The sequence below is a fragment of the Heliangelus exortis genome, chromosome 8, assembly GCF_036169615.1.
Source record: "Heliangelus exortis chromosome 8, bHelExo1.hap1, whole genome shotgun sequence".
Classification (NCBI taxonomy): domain Eukaryota; kingdom Metazoa; phylum Chordata; class Aves; order Apodiformes; family Trochilidae; genus Heliangelus; species Heliangelus exortis.
The window spans coordinates 29,680,581-29,703,136 of NC_092429.1; the positions used below are offsets into that span (position 1 = coordinate 29,680,581).

At 47.2% G+C, this 22,556-nt stretch overlaps 2 protein-coding genes across 4 annotated transcripts; one reads left to right on the plus strand and one right to left on the minus strand.

The window, feature by feature from the left end:
• Nucleotides 1-4,824: 4,824 nt before the first annotated feature.
• On the minus strand, nt 4,825-19,080 carry LOC139799410 (aspartate--tRNA ligase, mitochondrial-like). Of its 3 annotated transcripts, XM_071751425.1 has the most exons (17): nt 18,679-19,079; nt 17,614-17,713; nt 16,350-16,416; nt 15,956-16,057; nt 14,834-14,929; nt 13,744-13,867; nt 13,088-13,134; nt 12,709-12,815; nt 11,863-11,932; nt 11,137-11,316; nt 10,266-10,373; nt 8,960-9,022; nt 8,626-8,778; nt 7,607-7,825; nt 7,064-7,174; nt 6,880-6,955; nt 4,825-5,683 (listed from the first exon to the last, which is right to left on the minus strand). In XM_071751425.1, the coding sequence occupies exons 1-17, from the start codon at nt 18,764-18,766 to the stop codon at nt 5,496-5,498; spliced, it is 1,899 nt and encodes a 632-aa protein (XP_071607526.1). In that variant the 5' UTR covers nt 18,767-19,079; the 3' UTR covers nt 4,825-5,495. The 3 variants fall into 3 exon arrangements, with proteins under 3 accessions (XP_071607526.1, XP_071607527.1, XP_071607528.1); XM_071751426.1 differs by lacking the exon at nt 10,266-10,373; XM_071751427.1 differs by lacking the exons at nt 8,626-8,778; nt 8,960-9,022; nt 10,266-10,373 and having other exon boundaries at nt 18,679-19,080.
• A 46-nt stretch (nt 19,081-19,126) lies between these two features.
• On the plus strand, nt 19,127-22,320 carry LOC139799414 (centromere protein L-like). The gene is made up of 4 exons (XM_071751439.1): nt 19,127-19,331; nt 19,459-19,710; nt 20,405-20,947; nt 21,338-22,320. The coding sequence occupies exons 1-4, from the start codon at nt 19,203-19,205 to the stop codon at nt 21,407-21,409; spliced, it is 996 nt and encodes a 331-aa protein (XP_071607540.1). The 5' UTR covers nt 19,127-19,202; the 3' UTR covers nt 21,410-22,320.
• The last annotated feature ends 236 nt before the right edge of the window (nt 22,321-22,556 follow it).

The window sequence follows — 22,556 nt, forward strand, 5'->3', positions numbered from 1 at the left end:
CATTCCCCCTGCCCTCCCTACATTTGCCAGGGATTTGCTGGATCTCTCCTTAGTTATACAATATCAACAGTGAAATGTAAAATCACAGTTCGTGGCTTTCTATGCTTTCGTTTTTAATGCTTTTAAAAAACATTCTTGAGATTTTTACAAGACATCCTAAACATCCAAATTAAGCTCTTGCCTGCCATTTCAAACTATGCCATGAATATGGCATAATATTTTATTTAAAACTGCACCTTTTCTTTTTTTTTTCTTTTTTTTGTAAAGAAATATGGGACATTAAGGATGAGCCAGTTTTCCAGGGGAGCTGCTAAAGCATTCCTGGGATGCTCCCTCTGGGACAATACCCTGTGTGACCTTCAGCCTGTCACCCACCCACCCCTCCTCTCTGTTCTCTGCAGTGCTTGTAGAGAGGCACAGAAATGTCATTTTGCACCCACTGGGTGCTGCATCCCTCCCCAGAGCTCACACCCAGTTTGCTCTGGACCCCATTTTGCCCCTCAAAGAGAAGCGATGCTGTTTGAAAGGATCAGAGACACTGGGGACTGCTCAGAACCCAGGCTCTGGAATTGCTGTCAAATTGGTTCCGTTTGTGCTACCAGAAAAAAAAAAAATTCCCTAAACATTTAATGCTTTTCTTTCACAAAACTGTACTGGATGTCTTTTGCTATAAATAAGATCTAATCACAAGAAAAATCAAACTGATGCCAAACGAGGAGCCTGAATTTCAAGGGACAGCACCAAATAGCTGAAGCCTTCATCTACAATTAATTCCCTTCCAATCACCAGGCAAAGGAGTCAAATTCTCAGCACTGAGAGTGTTGCAAATCTCTAAATAGAAGATAATGCAAAAAAATCCAATAGTCCTCTGCTGTTCCAGAGAAAATGCCACTCTTCATCCCCCTGTACTGACTGTTCCCAGAATGTTTGTGCATCACTCACCCTGCTCTACACCTGGTACCAGGGAATGGGTACCAAGTGGTGCCAAACCTTGCTGCTTTCTTTTCCAGGTACCTTGTGACCTGATCATTTATGTCTTTTTAAATCCTAACTGAAGTACGTGGTTAATAGTAGGTCTTTTGCATAAAAAAAAAATAAAATAAAAAAAAAATAAAAAAATTAGTGCCTTTAGACAGTACAGAGCAGAAAGTGAAGGTGGGAGCAGCAAGGAGGACTGGAAACAACCTAGAAAAGCATCAGCTCTGGGGCCCTCCAGCTCTTGGTGGGTGCAGGGAGGGTCCTTGCTGGGAGCACTGTGAGGTCATTTGGAGAGGAAGGAAGATAAAATCACCAAAACCCTACAGCTCAAACCTTGATGTGACCAAAAAACACAGGACACAAGTCTGGGGAATGATGAGTGAAATGGAAAATAGAGAAGGGGGTTGAGTTTTCATTCCTGCCATAACCTAAAGGGGAAGGCACTCATGAAATGACCAGATGAGAGATTTACTTAAGCAAGAGGAATTATTTTATAGAATAACATGTCATTTAACTGCAGAACTCATGGCTACAGAAACACAAATGTGTTTAAAATATGGTCAGAGCAGTGGGAGAGCTGTCTGGAACACAGCAGCTCCCCTTTAGCATTACCAGAAACACAAAGGTTACCAAAGTACAGCAAGAAAGCTGGAACCTGAGGGATCATTAGAGGCAAATGGGACCAATGCAGCTGAATGTCTCTGTCTCAGAGCTCTGCTTGCTGTAAAATTCTGGCTGGCACAGCTGGTGCCTCTGTGTAATCAACATTTTTTAATTACATAAAACAATGCTTTGGAAGAAAAAAAAAAAAAAAAAAAAAAAAAAAAAAAAAAAAAGAAAAAAGCACAAACAACAAGAACAGAAGTCTAAAATAAGAAGTCAAACATTTAGAGGTGAAGTCACCTGAAGCTTCCCCAGGGGATTCCCACCTGGTACAGCCACTTGCAGAGCATCCCCAGGAGGTGGCTGCTCCCACACCCTGACAGCAGCAGCCAAGGCTGCTCAGAACCAAGCATGGTGCAAGCAAAGCTACAAAGTGAGCAGGGAAAAAATTACACCTGAGGAGACAGCAACCAGCTGGGGGCTGTTCCCAACTCCCTGTGCATGCAAGGAGCAGCTTCCCATGGCAGGGAGCAGAGGGAGGAGGATGGATCCACCAGCTGGGCTCCTGCTTGCCCTTTGGACAAACCCAAAGAGCACCCAGGCAGCCTCCAGGACTTTGGGCACTGGTTAAGCTGGGGGACAGACTCACACGGAGAGTTTGGCTCAGCCCAGAGACCTCTGCACCATGGGGAAGGGGAAAAAAAAAAGCAACACACCCAGCACAAACCAGGCAGCAAGAGAGATTCACCAACCTTTCCTTGCAGGAGACACCCCGAGTGGGAGATGAAAGATTAACTCTGAACAGAGCCCTCCAGGACTGGGCATCTCCTAGTGCAGCTCACCCAGCAATATTTCCTTTCTTATTATGATATTTCCTTTCTTATTCATTCACAGATCAGAGCCCCAGGTGGCTTGCATAACTTTGGGATACATCCTTTCCACTGACCTGACTGTGGCTGGACCATAGCAGCCCAGGGGGCACACTTGGGAGCATTTTTATTTTTTATTTTTCAGCCTAGCTAATGGTAGCTGTGTCACACACTTCTGGCTGCAGGGAGCCCTTAATATAGCAGTGGGGAAACAAAAAATCAGAAAAGCAGCTTGCACTGAGAAGGGATGTGTGCCCTGCAGACAGCTCCCTCACATGTTTTAGCAAGTGCTCTCAAGAAAAATCTTCCAGGCTGTGTTACATCCCTGCCTGAGCCTCTCAGAGCATCAGTTACCCTCTGAATGCTCAGTGATAATCCTAATTTAAAGAACTGGGATGCAAGCCTAAGATCTGCCTTTCCAAACAAGTTACCAACCAAATGAGAGTACCCCTTATTTCACAATTAAAAATAAAAAAAAAAAAAAAAAAGTTGAGCACACTGTGTTTACCATTACTATAAATCAGTCAAGGGGGGGTAAGGAACTTCTCAGAAGAATTGCTATTTTCTGTGACTCCATGTCCTCAAACAAGCCCCTGACATCCCTGCTCTGGGAACAGATGAGTCTCAAGCAAATTTCATGCAAATCTCACTACCAGTAAGGAAACTAAATAACCAAATCCAGTGTCCTCTAACAAAAACGATCTGAGTACTGAGCCTGGCAGGAGCTCTATTCCATAAAACCACTTACGAGTTAAGGGAACAAAAATGTTACCACTCTCACAAGGTGACTCACCCCTTCAAAAACATCAACACCAAGAAAAAAAAAATATTTTTAACATGCATCTGCTTTGGGATCCAGTTTTCAGCTCAGCTCCTCTCTGAAAACTGATCTTTACTCTGTTACTGACAGTTTCTACTCAGAGGAAAAAAATAAAGGCAAAAAACCAAAGGTGAATTAACTCCAAGGTAAGATTGGATGGCTCATACAAGATAAAAAAAATTAAGGAACTCCCAGTGTTTGGCTGGGATGAATGGGAACACAATCCAGGAATGAATTGGTTTTTCTGGTTTGGGTTGCTAGGGGTTTTTTTTAATTATTATTTGCCCATGCTCCAGGCTATCACAATAGGAGGTAAGAAAGGCTTTAAGATTTCTTTTTAAACACATAAATCCCACGTCTTATTATCAGCAAAGTAGCAGCTCTGCTCTTCCTTACCTCTGGATGGTGATTTTAGCCCAGGGCACTCAATGGAAGAGTGATAATCCTATGAGTGACAATCCTTCCCACCAGTTACCCAATCCCCAGCCCCACCAGTTACCCACTGGTGCCCACCCTTACCCCACAGCGTGGGGGCTCAGCTGGCTCCAAACCCTCAGAGCAGCTCAGGACCACAAGACAGGATGTCCAGATCTCCAGATCCTATCTTGTAGAAGGCTTCAGCTCAGCCTCAGCTCTGACACAGCTTCCTTCCTTCCCTCTGAGCTCTGCCACTCCCTGGCAGGTGCCTCCTGCTGCCCAGCCCAGTGGGACACAGCACCTCTCCCTTGGTGCCATCCTTGTTCAGGTGCTCCCTCACCTTCCTCCTTTCCCCCCAGCAATTCTCTGCTAATTCCCTGCTTCCTTCCCAGCTCAGAGAACCTCCTGGAGTGCAGAGAGCCCGCGATGCACTGCAGAGCAGACCCAAGTGCTGCTAAAGCCCAAAACTTCATCCAGTGCTCAGCAGGTCCTGCCCTGGGGCCGTCCTGCTGCGAGCCAGGGATGAACAGAGCAAGGACTGCCTGCTGCTTCATCACTCCCTGCAGTGCCAGCAGGACCAGGAGACCCAAACAGGACTGGGAATCCATTTGTGTTGTCACAGATTCCCTGGCATCTCCTGAAGAACCCAGAGGTAACAGAAATCCAGGCTGCTTGCCCTTGTAGAGGAAGCCCAGAGCCCAGAGCCCAAAGCCCAAAGCCCAAAGCCCAAAGCCCAAAGGCCAAAACCCAAAGGCCAAAACCCAAAGGCCAAAACCCAAAGGCCAAAACCCAAAGGCCAAAACCCAAAGGCCAAAACCCAAAGGCCAAAACCCAAAGGCCAGAGCCCAGAGCCCAAAACCCAGAGCCCAGAGCCCAGAGCCCAAAGCCCAAAGCCCAAAGCCCAAAGCCCAAAGCCCAGAGCCCAAAGCCCAAAGCCCAAAGCCCAAAGCCCAAAGCCCAGAGCCCAAAGCCCAGAGCCCAGAGCCCAGAGCCCAGAGCCCAGAGCCCAAAGGCCAAAGCCCAAAGCCCAGAGCCCAGAGCCCAGAGCCCAGAGCCCAGAGCCCAGAGCCCAAAGCCCAGAGCCCAAAGCCCAGAGCCCAGAGCCCAGAGCCCAGAGCCCAGAGCCCAGCTCAGTCATCACATTACCAGATTAGCTTTATTTCCATCCATACAAACTCAGTGTGCTGAAAAGCACCAGGACCACAGGCCCCAAGGACAGAGCATCACCTCTTTGACGAGTGTTACAGGGACAACAAATAATAAAGACACTTCTCCTCTTTACAGAGAGAACACAGTTGCACACAACCCCCCCGTGGCAAGTTCTGGATGATCACGTATCCTCCAGCACGAGGCAAGCTGCTGGTTTCACTGAAGTTTTGCTGTGAAGTGAGCCCAGACCCACACTGCTCTATTTATTGCAGCAGTGCTCAGCTAACAGTGCCCAGGAGCAATACCAACCCTCTGCCAGGGAAGCTGACACCATCTCCCCCAGAGGAGAGGAGAAACCATTTAACAAAGGGTAGGGAAAAAAAATTAGATCCCATTGTCACTTCAATATGATACCCCACAGCCAACATCCTCAATATCCCATGCTGAAATTATGCTCTTTCATTTTTCTGCTCCTCCTTCCTATTACCAAACCAAAGGTGAATCCCTGCTGGGGACTCCAGCAAGTCCTGAAACTGCTCTGGGACAGTGGGGTTTGCACTACCCCCCATCCCTGCTGGTATTTCCTGAGCTGCATCCTAGTGCTAATAAGCTGTATCTAGCTCTGCTTAAACACACCAGCTCCCAGCACTGCCTTGAAGTCAGTTTTGCTTTGCCTCTTTTTCTTCAAGAGGCCAGGAAACTTGGATGTGATATGGCTCTAGTTCTTCTGGAGTGACATAGTCTGGAGCATTGCCCATCAGGTCCCGTCCCCTGAAGGATTTGGGGAAAGCAATGACATCTCTGATACTTGGAGCATCAACAATGAGAGAGATCAGCCTGTCAAGTCCTGGAAGCAGAAAGCAAACTGGTGAACCACTTGAGTTATGGCCCTGTAAAACTTCCTCTAAATCAAAAAAAAAAAACAAAAAAAAAAAAAACCAAAACCAGAAAGAGGGGGTAGGTGACATTGGTAAGGTTGAAATATAAAACTGAAACAAGTTAAGGGGAAAAGTTAATTTTGATCAGTAACAGAAAAGCAGTGTTGTCTGAAGAGCAGAAAAAAACAGCAAAAGTAAGCATTTCAGTATTATAAAAAATGCTGCAGCACACCAAGGGCTGTAAGACAGAAGCAGGGCCTTTGCAAAGAGAGTGTAACAAGCCAGGGCAGCTGAGCTGTAGGAACAGTCACAGCTCTGCACAAACAAACCCACTGGTCAACCAGTTCTGAAGGGTCACAAGAACCAGGAGGAATTCAGAAAAAGAACAACAGCCTCTGGGTAATCTGATGGAGGAAAATCACAGTGGAAGTCCACAGGTTAAAATTCCAACTTTGGTTTGGTTTGGTTTTTTAGGGGAAGATGTTGTTTTGGTGAGCTTTGTTGGGTTTTTTTGGTTTTTTTTTTTTTGCTTTTTTTCTTTTTCAAAACCACAAACTTGCAAGGTTCTAAGAAAAAAGCCTGACACTGCTACAATGCTGTACAGAGCACTGCAGTGACTTCCAAGGATGCCATTCCACAACAGCTTATGCCAGCCTAGCTCAGCACTGCTGCTGCCTCCTCCTCCCCCTGACTCTGGTGTCCCACGTTCTCCTCTGCTGGCACAGGTACCAAGTCCATGCTGAGCCAGACCAGGGAGCTACTTAACTGCCAGTTTAGCTCTCTGGATTAGTGGGGAAGGAAGGAAAAAAAAAAAAAAAAAGGTAAGGAAGAGGTGAACAAAGACTGAAAGACTTTGAGGATGAGAGGGCAAGGTTGTGGCAATGACCCAGGACATGAAACACAAAATTATCATGCTGTCCCAGGCCTCTGTTTTCTTGGAGAAAGCAGCTACAGAGATGGAAGCACTGTGTAAACCCCCATGATGGTAATTACCATGGTGGTAACATCACCAAACACCACCAACACAACAGCCATCTCTGTCAGGAGGAGACAAGGCTTTTTCTAACAAGCATGAAGCTTGCTCTGGGGATGTAACATGAAAAAAAAGCCAAGGAAACCAAGAGTCACAACACACCTGCATCCTGAAGAGCTACAGAGCACTTACCTAAAGCAATTCCTCCATGAGGTGGAGCTCCAAACTCCAGTGCCTGAAGCAGATGGGAAAGTACCTCAGAGTCCTCCTGCAAAATTGTGTGTGAAGAACCACAGAAGCTTCTTTCAGCACTGGAAGTGGCTAAATTAAGCATTTTAACCTCCAAGAGGAGGTTAGAGGCACCCCTAGGTGTTACCTTCAGCACTTTCTCCAGCACAAAACGCTGCAGCTCTGCACTGTGAATCCTGATGGAGCCACCTCCAACTTCACAGCCATTCAGCACGAGGTCATAGTGTTGGCTACGGACCTGCAGGAAGAAACCAAGCACCCTGGCAAGGCACAGCTGCATCTGGCACCCCCGTGCACACAGGCAGCAAAAACCCAGGGACTGAAGCCATGACATCCTGCAACACCACTCAGTGGCACCTTGCAGCCCAGGTACCTGTCCTGTCAGGGGCACAGGCTGGGAATAGTACAGAACCTTTTACAAAGCTCATCAAAACCTGAAGCAACACAGGTCAGACCACGACTCCTGCCCTTAAGCAGCTCTTTTCTGTCAGCCCCTTTCAGCAGGGCACACATGGACAGTTGCCACGTGGAGCAATATGGAAGCCATCTCTTCCAAACAGACCTGTACAATATGCAGTCCTAGGAAACTTAAAAGCCTTTTTTACACTAAAACCAGCTGCTATTTGCCTGGTTCTCCACGCCACACAGCCTGACACATGAAGCCAGTTACCTTTGTGGGATCAGAATAGAGGAGGTGGGCATCCGAGGGATGAGGTGCAGTGAAGGGGTGATGAGCAGATTCCAGTTCAGTGGAATTCTCTTCCTTGGGGAGGAAAAGGGGGAAATCTACCACCCACAGAAAGTGAAAAGCTGCAGGATCACGGAGCACCAAGCCAGCTGCTTCAAGGAGGTCAGCACTCCCCAACCTGAGGCTCCCCAAGGCAGAGCACTGCAAAGGAAGGGAGAGAATGAGACAGGGGCAGCCAGGGAAGGTGTTTGATAAAGGCAGTATCACAGGCACCATCAGTTGTAATTCATCAATTTGCCTTAATCACTTTTGCCTTGTCTCTTAAAGAGCATCACCTTCCTGCTGAGGCAGCAGCAGCTCTCTGGGATTGGACAAAGGAAGGTGAGTGAGGAGCTGGAAACCTCATTTTCTTCCTAATTTCCCATCTTCAGAGAACTGCCCCAGACTAACTTCAAGGTCTACCCAAATGTGGATTAACTGGGCAAGTAGAGGTAAGATCTGCATTCTGCAGAGTGTGGAAATGAAGGCACAGAAAGAGGAGATGACAAAATGTTGGGTACCAAGCAAGCAGGAACCTGGTGACAAAGCAGTGCTGGGGAGGCAGTGCCTGCTGGCAGCAACACAGAGAAGGTTCTAAGCAGCAGCTGTGCTCCACTCATCTGTTCATGGCAGACAAAGTTACCTACCTGACCTTGTTTTCCAACCACTGTTCAATAGTTTAAAAATTGAGAAAAAAAAAAAAAAGGCACTGATCTGTTCTTGTTTTATATTCCAGCCTTCATTTCAGTTAGGAGTTTTTTCCAGAATTTGGGGGAAATAAAAGCAACAGGTCCACTTCATGCATTACATAAACAGTTTCTGCTTTAGCTCCAGAGAAACACAGAATCAGATGATTACCTCTTGTATTAATAAGAAGAATTAGACCAAATTGGACTCTGATAACATCAAAGCCATTGAAAGCAGCATTCAACTTGCATAACCACCCAACAAGTGTTTCCTACCACTTGCTTGTGTTCACCAGCTGCCAGCAGCACCACATCATCCACCTGCATGTTCAGCACCTGGATAAGCTCTGACTGCTGCTTCTCACCAAGAAACTTTGTGAGAAGAGACTTCAAGCTTCCATCAGGTCTGCAGATAATTTCCACGATTTCCTGAAGAAAGACAAAGAGTGACCTCAGTCCAGTGCTGCCCCCTCCTGCCTTGAAGCACCACATGCTCAGCCACAGACTCAGGCATTAAAAACTGCTCTTTTACCCTTCCCTATTTGCAAATGCCTCTACACATCCCTTGCCATTCACCATTCCCAGTGCCACAGCAGTGTTTCTGTCTCACCTGGTTAAACTGGGATTTTGCAGACTCCTTTAGTGACTGCAAATCTTTCTTTTTAAGATATCTCTAGGAAAAGAGCAGAAGAAGGCATATTAAACATCAACAAAATACATGGCAAGCATTGCCAGGATTCAAATCTACTGACAAAGCTGCTTCTAAACTTCTCAACTTCTTTTGTTTCCAGTATTTTGTTTCTCATGAGCTCTGTGGAACAGGACAGGGCCTCCAGCACCAAGCTGCAGCTTCTCCAGGGGCTCCTTTCAGGAAGGGCTCCTCTAGGTTGTACATTTGGCTGCAGTTTTTCTCCCTGCTGCCAGGGCAGGTGCAGCAGGACAGCAGATACACCTTGTGCCCAGGAACTGCCTCCAGCATGCAGGAGTGAGGCTGTGACACCCCCACTGATGGGGAAGGCACAGCTCAGTTTGGAGGAACAGAAAGAAACCAAATGGGGTGACTCCCACGTGCAAAGAAATGCAGCAGATGTGAGGACCTGCATCTCTTTTTTTTTTTTTTTTTTTTTTTTTCCCATAAACTCTTACATTTAGAGGGGCCCGAGAGTCCATTTTTGCCTTGCTCGAATGCACACCTTAGTGCCCCCTCGTGGGAAGCCAGGACCTTGCACTTTGTGCCAAAACGAAGGAATTCCAAGATAAAACCACGGTCAGAAGCTCCTATTCCTCAAAGAAAACTCAAGCGTTCAGGGAATTTTATTTTTCCCACACTGCCCAAGCTGCCAAGCTGCCTGCAGCCAGGATGAAATCCACTTCCCTGCCAGAATACCTGGCTGCATCAGCTCATCTCCTGCACCTACTGCCAGCCTGGGGGTTGGGCTGTGACATTCTCATTAGGAAAACCTGAGTCCTGCCCACAAAAGCAGCAAATCCAAACGTCAGAAGGGTATGGAACCACCTGACTTTCTCTCACTGGTCCAGAACAGAGCTGGGCCATAACTGGTTATATTGCACCCTCTTCTCACAGGGCTCAGTTTGTTATTGAGAGGCCCATCCTTGAGAAAAGCAAGTTGAAACCCCAAGAGGCTTCCCCATCCCCAAGGGACCTGACAGCTCTGCTATCTTCCTCCCTTCACTGAGGAGGATATATTTATTATTCCTGTCCCCTACTCATCTCCATTCCCCTCTTCTAACACCACTGAGCCCAACCTGACACCAATCACAGCCAATCCCATGTTCCTGCAGGGCACTACTCCCCCAGCAACAGCAAGGAACATTTTCATACCAACAAAGGCATTCAAATTAACTTTTTATTTATGTCACATAAACAGTAAGCAGTGTGCAGAGGAATCACTCACCACTCCCTGAGGGATACAAATGGCTCTGACAGCACCGTGTGGGTAACTGAGGGCATCCTGCACAAACTGAATGTTCCACCTCCCTAACGAGTCACTGAGATCCACAATCTGAAAAAGAAGAGGTGGAAGGAAAAAGCAGAAGTGGTAGGAACAGGAAGCAAAAACCCTGCACCTGTGCCCTAGCACCTTGGCCACCATTCCCCAGGATATCTTTCCCTTGCCCAGAGAAATCAGATGGATCACAGACAAGTGAATGGGACCAAGCTGGAATAACCACTGGGAGGCAAGACAGGAAAACTGGAGATGGTGACATCCCACTACACTCAGGGGAGCTCAGCACTGGAAAAGAAATCCCCAAGTCAATTCCTGGGGAAATACATAATGTTTTCTTGCTTCTCAGCACAGCTCCTCTCAATAGATTTGTCAGTACTCTTATTTCATACTTTTACACCCTCACTTCACAGACAGTGTGTACAGACAGCCACAGCTGGTTATCCTGAAAGTAACTTCAGGCCACTGAAAGGCTGGAGAAGCCTGGCTCATGAAACATGCTGACCAGGAGTATGCTTTGAGGGCAGTACAGAAGAACACTTATGGTATCTGGGGATCCCTCATGGACTCCTGCTCCTACAACAGTCAAGACACGTTGCTGCCTAACATTCCATTATATTTTATTCTAAATATTGTAAAAACATACATTTTCCCACAAACAAATAATCAAACCCTCTCTTCTCCAAGAAAGGATGATCTGTACAAAGCAGAAACAATGGGATAGATATGCTGGGTAAGTTACAGCATTGAGAACTCCAAGCAATCACCTATACATGATTTAACCAAAGAAACTGCAAGTTTCCAATGAGCAAATCCTCACCTTCATCCCAAAACGAGTGTCTGGTTTATCTGTCCCATAATCAGCCAGTGCCTCCTCATATGTCATGGAAGGGAAAGGAGCTGTAATGGAGCCTCTTTCCTCAGGCCAGGAATATTGCAGGAGGCCTTCTATCAGTCTCTGGATCCCAGCTTGGTCTACAAATGACATCTCTATATCTATCTTAAAAAAAGAAAGCAAGAGGGGGGGATTCCACATCAGCAACAGGTTTTGCCTTGACACTGTCACTTGCAGCTTTTAATTACAAAATACAGCATAAAAAATTATACTACAGAAAAGCACAGGATGATTGCATCAGACTGAGGGTGTGTGTGCTTCTGAGCTCACTGCAGATGACTCAGGCAACAACCTCCTCAGAGACCTGAATGAGGTAATGATGACAGGGACAGAGCAAAAAACCTTGGATGAATGAACAAGGCTGACTCTGCCTGGGATGTCAAGGCTGAGGATGAGGATGCCTGAGCCAGCAGGACAGGACAAGGTTGCACCATCAGGCACTACTGCAACACAACTCCCACGTCCAAGGAGTCAGTCAGGGACAGCACCCACTCCAGGCACATCCATAACAGCTCCGAGGGGGCTGCATCTGCAAACAACACCGTGCCCCCCGGGCAGCACAAAAGCTGGCAGAAAGCAGGGCATCAGATGGGAAAAGAGCACGAGCTGTCTGGAGTGAGGGGAGGGCAAAAGGTGGGGTGAGGTGGTTACCTGGGTGAACTCAGGCTGCCTGTCAGGTCGTGAGCCTTCATCTCGGTAGCAGCGAGCAACCTGGAAGTACCTGCAACAGCACTTCCCTTAGGCAGCAATTTAAAGCACCCTAAATTAAGTTGTGCCTATAGAATTTATCATTAAAAAAATTAATAAAAAGGTCTGTTCCCTTTGCAGCTGATGATCGTGGCCCTGGTTGTACCCATCCCCTCAAAAGCCTGGGATTTTGAGAAAAAACAACTGTCTCAGCAGCTCTATCATCTCCAGAGCTGGAGGTAGGGAGGTCCCCAGGGAGCTGTGTCCCAGCAGGGCCACACACAACCCCTTTCCCACCTTCTGCTCCAAACCTGGACTGCACACCAAGGGCCACACAAAACTCACTCACAAGCAAACCCTGGGCTGCAGTTCTCTGCATGAACAACTGTTTCCCTCTCCTTCAGTCTGATCTGGAGGAACAAGCCCAGTTAAAAGCTTTGCACTCATGCACCCTGAGAACACACTTCCCACATCTCAGTCCTGCTGAGCTGCTCAGACTCATCTCTGATAGTTCTGTAGGTTACCCTTGGAAAGGCTTCTATCATGCCCCTGATTTTCTGCCCTTCAGGCACAACCAGATCAGGTTTCCACTGAAAACAACCAACAGTGAAGGTTTCAGCCCCCAAATAGGATCCATTTCCTACTGCAGAGAGGCATCATGGCTGAGGGGAAAAGGCTCTGGGCTTACCTGGAAAGCCCCAAGGATTTATTCCTCTCCCAAACACAGTACCCTTGGACAGTAAGATTTTGGGGAAGTACCTAAAACCTTGGACAGGACATGCAGAGGACAGGAGTCCAAAAACCACTTACCTGTCCAGGCCTCCAACCATGAGGAGCTGCTTGAACTGCTGAGGACTCTGAGGCAGAGAGTAGAACTTGCCAGCTTCCCTCGAGGGCACAAGGAATTCTTTTGCTCCCTGGCATCCAAAACAAGAGCAAAGCTTTCATGGCTCAGCAGGGAGGCAGCCTCAATTCCCTGGCAGAGAAAAGTGCCTCGAAGAAAATTACACCCAACTCAAGATGCCACCTCTTCCCTTCCACACCCTCTACGTTCACAAGCATGCATTTATCATAACAAAAACCTGCACAGGAGCTCAGTGAGGGAACAGCAATGAAGGCAGAGTAGCTAGTGACAAAAATTCAACCATGAACTGCAGGAGGCTAAAGGTATTACTAAGAGAATACATACCCCTGGGGTCCTTTTGAAGAGAGTTGGAGTTTCTACATCCACAAACCCTGAAGAACAAACATTTGCTTCAGACACACAGGAGGAACTGGTGTGGCACTAAGTGCAGGGTTAGTCTGCAAAACAGCTCATCCAGCATGCCCTGGAGCCTCAAAATCTACAGAGTCTGATGCTTCTCAGAATAACTTGTTTAATGACAGATTTGAAAGCTCTGGTCTGTTCATCCTTCCAGATCTGTTGATAAAGGAGGACTCCAGATAGGCTACAAACCTATCCATTTTGAACTAGGCTTTACTGTTCCAGAAGGCACCTCCTGACTTCAAGATAAGCAAAAGGCCTACCAGAAATCCATCCCTTTGACACACCACAAGTTGGCTCACCAAAAGAAAACAACTGCCTGCAGAAGGCCTTCCCTCACTGCACACAGCTCACTCCAAACAACTTATTTGGGGCAGGCTGAGAGATTCCAACCTACTTTGTTCTTCAGACCTCCCAACATCCCTCTGTTGGGATCCCTCTGAAGACCCCACAGCAAGCAGACACATCCTTAACAAGTGGGACCAGCTTGGACTGGCAAGCTGATTCACAGCCTCTCCCAGCAGAGGAAGGGAGGGCTAAAATGGTGTTTGCTGCCCACTGTGCTCCCAGCAGGCTCTTACCATGGAGGTTACAGAGGAATTCCCTCATCCTCATCACCACCTGGGACCTCAGCCTCAGGTTGTGCTGCAGGGGGAAGCTGCGCAGGTCCAAGTAGCGATACTGCATCCGCAGGGCCTCTGACTTCTGAGGAGGAGAGAACTGGGCTTAACAGACAAAATTCAAATTACACGCCCAGTGAAGCTGCTTCCTAAAGTCACAGGACAAAAGGCAGATGCTAAAAAAGGACCCTGCTCCATTGCCATGACCCACCCACTGCCCATAACCTATAGAGATGAGCATCAGCCACTGGGTGGGTTTCCCTCCATGCCATTACTCTGAAAAAACACCAGCAGACCAAAAATAAGCCTCAATAAAGCTCAGGATTTCAGCCCTCCTTATTCACAGTCCACTGCAACAGACTGAAACATTCTTCCTCGTGATTTTTTTGGGGAAGTACCTAAAACTTTTGGGGAAGTACCTAAAGGCAGAGAAGCAGTGTCACATACAGATCTAAAGTAACAACTACATGGTGATAAACCCTTATTACAGACAGGTAAAAAGTATAGCAGCTGATGGGAATCATCCAGGACCTGTAACAGAGAAATAACAGGACCTAGTTCTTCCAATTCCAACACCAATGCATCAGTCACACTCTGAACAGCACAGCTATCTTCAGTTAACAGTGATGCCTCTCCTGCACCATGCACAAAGACACCACCTGCACCAAAACCTAAACCTCTGAGGAGACTGTGTACTTACAGAGGGAGAAAATCCTCTGGCTGTCCAGAGAAGAGTGAGCACCCTGGCCTTAAAACAAAGCAGCACGTTGACAGGTTGTGTTTCACCCTCCCAAAAAAGCCAGCATAGCCTGATTTCTTTCACTCTTCCCTTTACCATCCACACTAACAATGATATCTGAAAACCCTGTGCACTGGAATCATTCAAGCCCTGCTTTCTGATTACCTCTCATCAGAAATACATCCTCAGAGCTACTACACAGTACCTCTATTTTAAATACCACCCTCCCTTCCAAGAAGAGCTGAGAGAACCAAATGGAGCTCTCAGATGTTTTGTCATCACATTCCCAATTTATTAGAAAAACACAGACACCTTGACAAAATCCTTGAGTTCAAAAGGTAGCTTCTTGGAGGAGTTTAGGATCTCTGCAGTCTCTGCCTTCACTTCAATATCCCCTGTTGGCATTTTCTGGATTAAAAAGGCATGAAAAAAAATAGATTCAAAATGTGGAGAAAACAATTAGACAAGGGTATTTCACAGATGGTTAAGGGAAAAGAAAAGAAACCCATGTGATTATCCTCCCTGCCTTCTAACACAGTGTAACTCAGAGAACTTCTCTCAAGGAGAGATTTCACACAGATTTCCCTTCTGTTCAGAAAAACACCTTATGAAAGATGGGATGGTCTTTCCCAGTACTATACTGATCATCTCTCCAAGAAAGATAACTCCTGTTCATTTGCCTTTGAAAGCCATGATGGGCACAGAGGACCAGCCAGGCACAGATTTCTAGGGCACATGCATTTGGACAAAACACTTGTTCCATTAGCCTCAATGAAACCATGCAGAATGCACTTTACTGTGCATTAGCAGCATCACACAAAATGATACATGATTAAAAGAAATAAAAGCATGGCTTGAAGCCTGCATTATTTATGGCCATCTGTAAATGGTCATAGCAAAAAAAAAAAAAAAACAACCCCAAAACCTGCCATCTGAGAAAAAAAACATGGTGAAAAACCCAAAAACCCAGGTTCTCTTTTCAGGCCTGCCAATGATGGGATCCATACAACTGTAACAGAGCAATCTGTGGCTAATTACAGTGAGAGCTGAGGAATGCACAACATGAAGCAAAGCTGTTAGACCTCTGTTTCCCAAACAACTAGAGCTGCAAAATCTATCACCAGTGAGAAAAAGGACATCACATGCTGTAGAACATATAATGACATTTGTTTTCATGAGAAAGAAATTATCTCAGCCCCACTCTGAGAGCATGGAAAAGCTCCCCATTATCCTTTCAAAGGAATCCAACTTCATTGCTGAGTGTCTGATGTGCTCTGAGGTGCTCCTAGGTTATGTGTCATAGTTCTTTTCCTCACAGTACCTGATAACAGGCTGCCCCACACCCAGAACCCATGGCAAACCCCCCCAAATTCCTGCTCTCCAGTGCTCTTTTCCAGAGGGAATAAAAACCCTGAGAGACTCCCATTTTCTCACCGGGTTCTCCTGCCCTGGGGGACGAGGGGACACAATTCCAGTCACTCTCACAACAGACTCCACTGGGGCACTAGACAAGAGCTTCTTCACGTGGGAATGTGCCTGCAAGAAGATGCCAACATCTCACAGAAATTCAAAGCACAAGACAAGTGCCCCATGCTCAAGGGCCTCATTTTATCATTTTGTATTCCTCACGATGCACAGGAAACAGCATTAATGTTCCCTCTGAGGTGTCAGATCAGTGCTCTCATAATGCTTAGGTCTACTTGTGACTCTGAGCACTCCAGGCTCCCAAGTACCTTTCTGCTCTCCATGACTGAGAGACCCAAAGCACAAAACAAAAGCAAAAATAAAACCCAAAACAAAAGAGACTCAATATTTTGGTAGCACTTACCTCATCCTGTGGAATTACGATCTGGGTCAGTCCCTGGAAATCCCTCAGAATTAGAAACAGGCCTTGTCTGATCCATGAAAAACACAAAAGGAAAATGTTATTTCAACAACTCAGCAGTCTCCTGGTTTTTTAAGACAAAGCATGTGGCAACTGGCTACTTTCTGTACCTTGTATCTTGCCTTGTATCTCTTCTCAAAGTATTTCCAAGTAATGAACGTACAAATACTTTTCCCACACCTGAATCCTATCTGAACAATTTGTTTCCTATTTTGCCCAGCCACAGACAAGCACCGTGCAAACACCCAGGAGTGGCAGGATTTAAATTTGAATATTAATCCAGAATATTTATTTGAATATAAATCCCTGCAGAGCAGGGATTATGAACACGTGCCATCTCCTGCTCCTTCAGATAAACACATACAGATAAGCAACAAAACTGAAGCTCACATGGATACAACAAAAAGAATAAATCCAAACACAATCAAGAAGCTGTCAAACACCACACACTGGCTGACTTCAAAAGCAAGAGGGCAACAACCTCACTGCCATAATCCTAACTCTGTTTCCTGGAACTCCAGCCTTAGTTGTTCAAAAAAAAAGATGCTCAAGACCACCTAAAAAACACCACTGCAGAATTATGCCAGATTAAAAACAGCCTCTCTAGGCTGAAAATGCAAAAGGTGACTTCTGAGTCACACTGATTTCATCCAGCCCTAATGCCTCTCTCCATTTTGTAAGGATATCCTCAGAACAGAACATTTCAGAGCACTGTTCTGTGCAGACTGCTTTTCACATGGATTTAACAAAATGTTCAGCTCCATTAGGAGTGATTACACCACACCACCCAGAGCAGACTATGGAATCAACACTCTGCTTACTACCTTCTCTTAATATTTCTTTTGAGTTTAAATACGCATCATGAGACAATAAAGCAAGTGGCATCATTTGCTTAAAATTTAGGGGGCAATACATGAAAAAATGTATTTGCTCACAGCTGTTAGAATTGTTATAAGTATGCTGTTACTTGTTTTCTCTCCAATACAACAAGGGTAATAATATTTAACAGCTCTACAGTGTTGTAATGAGGGTCAATTAGCATCTGTATCTGATCTGGCACAGTTCTGAACCTTTTTTACTTGAGAAGTGACTATGGATATAAAAAAAACCTGAAGCATTAAAAAAAAAAGTGTTTGAATCTGTGCCTAGCACATACACTGGAGGGGGTAAATAAGTATTTCTGCTTTCACTTTTCCTTTGAGTTCACCTTTGGTACTGAACCCATCCATAGAGCGTGACCTCCTGTCCCACGTGAGCAGAACGCAGCTCTCCACAAGTGTTGGTCCGAGTGACAAAGCTGTTGAAGTCTTGAATAAAAATAATAATTTCTTCTGTGATTCGTGCAGACAAGCCAGGCAAAACAGCCAGAGCTCCCACAACCACCAATATGCTTTAGACATACACAAAGAAATGACTTACTTCAGGTACCTCCAGTACAACCCCTGTGACCATAGGACATAAACACAGTTATGAAATTATTCTGAACGATTTTTAAGGGGATTTTTAATTACTGTGTCTCAGTCCAGCTTTCATACAGGAATCTGAACAGTCCTGCTGCAAACCACTGCCCTGCAAATTTAAGGGAAAGGAAAGCTGCAGCTGAGTCCTGAGGCACCCAAACAACCCCACACCTGAAGACACAGCAGAACAGGGGCTTGGCAAGCCCACCCTGCAGCATCCTGACACCCACTAGCTGGGCATCATCCGAAGTTTCCTAACTGCAAATAATGGTAAAAAGGCCTAAGCCATGACTACAGAAGATTTTCTGCAGACCCAAATGTAGCTGGCATCATGACTTAAGTTATGAAAGTGAACACGTCTCACAGAAGGTGCTGGTTCCAGCCTGCAAGGCAGTGTCTGGAGGATGTTCCCCCCAGAGGTGTGGGTGTCTGCAGGCACTGCCCTGCCTTGCTGCCTCCATCACGTTCTGCTGAGGAGCAGAGGGCAAGGTTTGTACAGACTGTGCGCTGCAGAAATGGAAAAAAAAGGGAAAATTAGAGCTGGGGGGGTGCTGGGGATAAGTTAGACAAAGTGGTTTTGATGTGCTTTGCATCACAATCCACTGCGAGATGCCGAGAGTTAAAACCGTAACGTGGAGCAGACCCACGTGAAAACGACCCGGAAAAAAACCTCTTTAATCACGAGTGCGTCCTCTGCAGCCCACCGTGACCTGCATCCACCCTCAAAAAAAAAAAGGAAACCAAACCAAACCAAAACCCAAGGCAAACCCCAAAAGAGGCGTCGGGACCACAACCAAACCCTCGGTTCTCACCTGGGACCCCCGGTACCGCTCGGTGCAGAGCCCGGGCCAGGGCCGGCAGCGCCCGGGGCAGCACCCGCAGCAGGCGGGGAAGGGCCATGGGCTGAGCAGCACAAACCTGGGAGGCTCCAGGGATAACGAGAGAGGGGAGAGAACCCCGAGAGCAGCCTCCCGACACAGGGCAGCCCTGACGGAGAGGGCAGCGGCGGGAAGGAGAGGAGGGCAGCGGCACGGAGCTGAGCTCCGGCGGTCAGGGAGCGGCAGGAAGGGCCGCAGCAGCCGGGCTGCTCCTCCCGGCCTCGGCAGGGAGCGGGAGCCTCAGCCGGGCTGACGGAGCCGCCTTCCGCCCCGCACTTCCATGGCGGAGGAGAGTAGGGAGGGAGGAAAAGGGAAGGGGGAGGAGGGATGAGGTAACGAGGAGGAGGGATCAGGGATGAGGGAGCGCGGCTCCGCCTCACGCTCCGCGGGGGCAGACGGGAAGGGCGTTCAAACGGCGTCCGGCGGGGAGCTGCGCGGGGCCGGGCCGGGGTTCGGCCATGGAGGGGGCAGAGGGAGCGGCCCGGCGGCGGCAGAGCCTGGGGCGGCTGTCCCGGGGCCCCGCGTTGGGACGGGCCCAGAGCCGGTTCGGGCTCAGCCCCAGCAGCCGGGTGCTGCCGCGCTCCCAGGTCGGGCTGGCGGTGGCGGGGCCTGCTCCTCGTCCCCATCGGGGGACACGGGGTTTGGGGGCGAGCCCCAAGGAGGGAGATCTTCTTGCTGTTGGGTTTCAATTTGTTTTTGTTTATTTATTTTCAGGCAAGCGGCGATCCCCAGAGGATCGCGTTTTTACTGCGAAAGCAGTGGTCCCTGTACAGCGTGACCCCTCTGTACCGGTTCTGCGAGGCCCGGCTGCGGGACTACGGGCGCCAGCTCGGTGCCTTCATTGCTGCCGAGAGGCAGAAGGGGCTGGCGGTGGAGGTAGGAGTGGAGCTGGATGTCAAGGTGGCTGTCTCCTGCCTCCCGGACCTGAAGGGCAGCGAACAAGACCAGGCTGCCCTCCTCCTGCAGGTAAGGATCCTCCTGGCAGCTCTGGAGAACTCCCCTTGGCTCTCAGCCTTCCACAGAGAGCTTCTGCTGTCATCAAATACCCGGGTCTTTTAAAAAAAAAAACCCACCCTAAATCCTAGCTGTAGTACCTGTCAGGATTTCATGGCAGTGTTTTTAACTGGAACAGAGTATCTCATAAGCAGTGAATGTGTTTAATTGTGATTTTGAGTTCGACTTTCTCACAGGACCAGAATAAGACTATGAGGTGAAAGCCTCTTTTTAGCTCACCATGTCAGTTTGCTGTAAAAACTTGAACAGGTACATTTCCTGGGTGAAGCTGGTGTAATCCTACATCCCGATCCCATTGCTCAAGTCTAATGAACATTTCTGAGATGCTTTGCCTCACGTGGAAGAGGCCAAGTTCAAGATGGCAAGAGGTATAAGGATGTTCCAGTGGGTTGGCTCTTATTAAGCAACTTAAACTGGGATTTCAGGACTGTTCCTAGTGAAGTGCTTTTCCCACTCTTTTCAACCAAATTCCATATACCTAGGGGGGGGTTTAATGGATGGACTCAACATGAGCTTTACAGAAATGGATGTTGTGTGCAAGGTCTTGAGAAAAATCTTCTACCAAACACTTGAAGTCATGAACAAACAAAAAACCCTCAAGCCTGCTCCGTAGCGCTCAAGTATTTCTTTTCTCCATCCATTTCAGCTTTCTACAAGATCACCAACTTCTAAAAAGAACTCAGAAGACAAGGTGGTGTGGTTGGGGTGGTTCTGCTGTGTGGCTGGGGATGACCTTTCTGAGAACTTGCCCGAGGACTTCACTTGTCTGCCTCTGTTCCTGGTGCATGGGGCCGAGCGTTACACGGCCATTGTTGGGGGGTGGTTCCAGAAAACTTTTGACTGCTACTTCAGGCGTTTGACCATCAGCCCCCTGAGCCTCAGCTGGATGGCAGCAATGTGGGCTGGCTGCAAAGAGGACAAAGCCACCTCTGCCATGGAACTCCTTTTCTCTGTCCCCTGCCTGCCCCAGCCTCTGGATATTTCCTATGCTATTCATGCGGAGGATGCCAAAGCGCTGTGGGACACGGTCCAAAAGACTCCAGGAGAGATCACTCAAGAAGAGGTGGATGTCTTTATGGACTGCCTGTACTCTCACTTCCACAGGCACTTCAAGATCTACTTGTCAGCTACAAAACTGGTCAAAGTTTCTACAGCGATTGCCTCAGCACACTCTGATGGCATCGTAAAGGTGAGGGTTTGAGTAGCACATTGTCCTCCCTCATGCTGGAAAGCATCTCCTCATTTTGGCCTTTGGTAGGGCAACTGCAAACCACTTCATGGTGGTGTGAACGTGGCCTGTTTTCACCTGTAGGAGTTTAAAAGTGGCTGAAACAAGTTGTTATGTTGCAGGTAAGTTAACACATGGGATACTCCACTGAAGAGGCTTTCTGAAGAAGGGTTCTCTTAACACAATAAGTGTGTCTTGTGTAAACTCTGCTCTGGCTCTCCCATCATGGTAATACTGAGTTCAAATCAGACATATATTCAGAAATCAGATATATATTCAGTATGGGAAAATAGGCTTATACTGCAATTTTTGACATGTTTGTTGTCTGACATGTCTTTTTCTTTCTTGCAGTTTTTTCAAAGCCAATACCTAACTGGAGTGCTGATGTTACTGACTGAACTAGCAATCTCTCAGATACAGTGAGAGTCATTCCAGCAAATCTTCATGCTAAGGACACTTACCCTTGGAAGATGCATGTTCAGAGACTGACTGGGAACACACTCCTGCCCCATTTTCTTTCCTGGTGGCTGTCTGAAGTTGGAGTCAAACTCCTGCACTCAACTCCATGTCCAGCTGTAATCCAACGTCCTGCACAGCAAAGCCAAGCTGACACTTTGCCCTAAGGAAGGGCTACAGTTACAATCTTTCAATAGCTTCTTAAGCACCTTTGTTTTATCATAGTCACTGCTGATTTCTGTGTCTGTCAGTCAGCCAGGGGCTAGAAGATAAACATTCCAAACACTTGGATCCAACTTCTTGATGTGTTTTTCTGTTGTTTCAGAGCAGGTTGGTTCCCACTCAGCCTCAGCTACACAGACCTGAGCTAAACTGTGACTGATCTTGGGTCAGACAAGATGCAAAGCTAAAGCACACCTGAGAAAGGGTGCATACTCTACAAGCCAGGGCAGAAAAATCCAGGTTTCTTGACTTCCTTTCCAGCTTGCTAATGATGGTAACAGTCACAACATGTTCATCTGTGTCCCAGCTGGGCTAAGGTGAACAGTGTGAGACTGACAGCTGGCTCCTGTTTCCAGCCTGTTGGTCCTCTCAGCTGAGTTAATCCATAGGAAATGGAGGTCTGTGTACAACTATTTGTCTGATGGTTGTTGTCTTAGATGTAATCTTGTAGGCCAGAGAGCTGCTGGGGTTGGAGCTGCAAGCAATGAGATTTTATAGGAGATCTCTCCCCACTGCAGCAGGTAGGACTTCAGGGAGCCAGGGCACAGTGCCTGGCTCTAGCTTAAATGAGCAGAAAAAATGTTAGGATAAGTACATGCTAAATGTAATATTTTTTGTCTTGTAGTACTAAATAAAAGTTGCTATCTTTTGCCCAAGTCTGGTGCTTCTTTCCAACTAGAGCTTAGCTGACTAAAATATTTAATAAAGTATCCTGTGAGCAGCAAAACTGGGAGTTCACTTTCCTCTACAATTCACTGATAAAGGCTTCACACTCATGCAGCATCTCTAAGGTCTGGGGAGTTTGTGCTGTGACCTTGCCCCTCAGCAGGGATGCAAGTCTTCCATTCTTTGTCCAGCCACATCTTTTCAGCATTTATTTAGTCACTGAGGA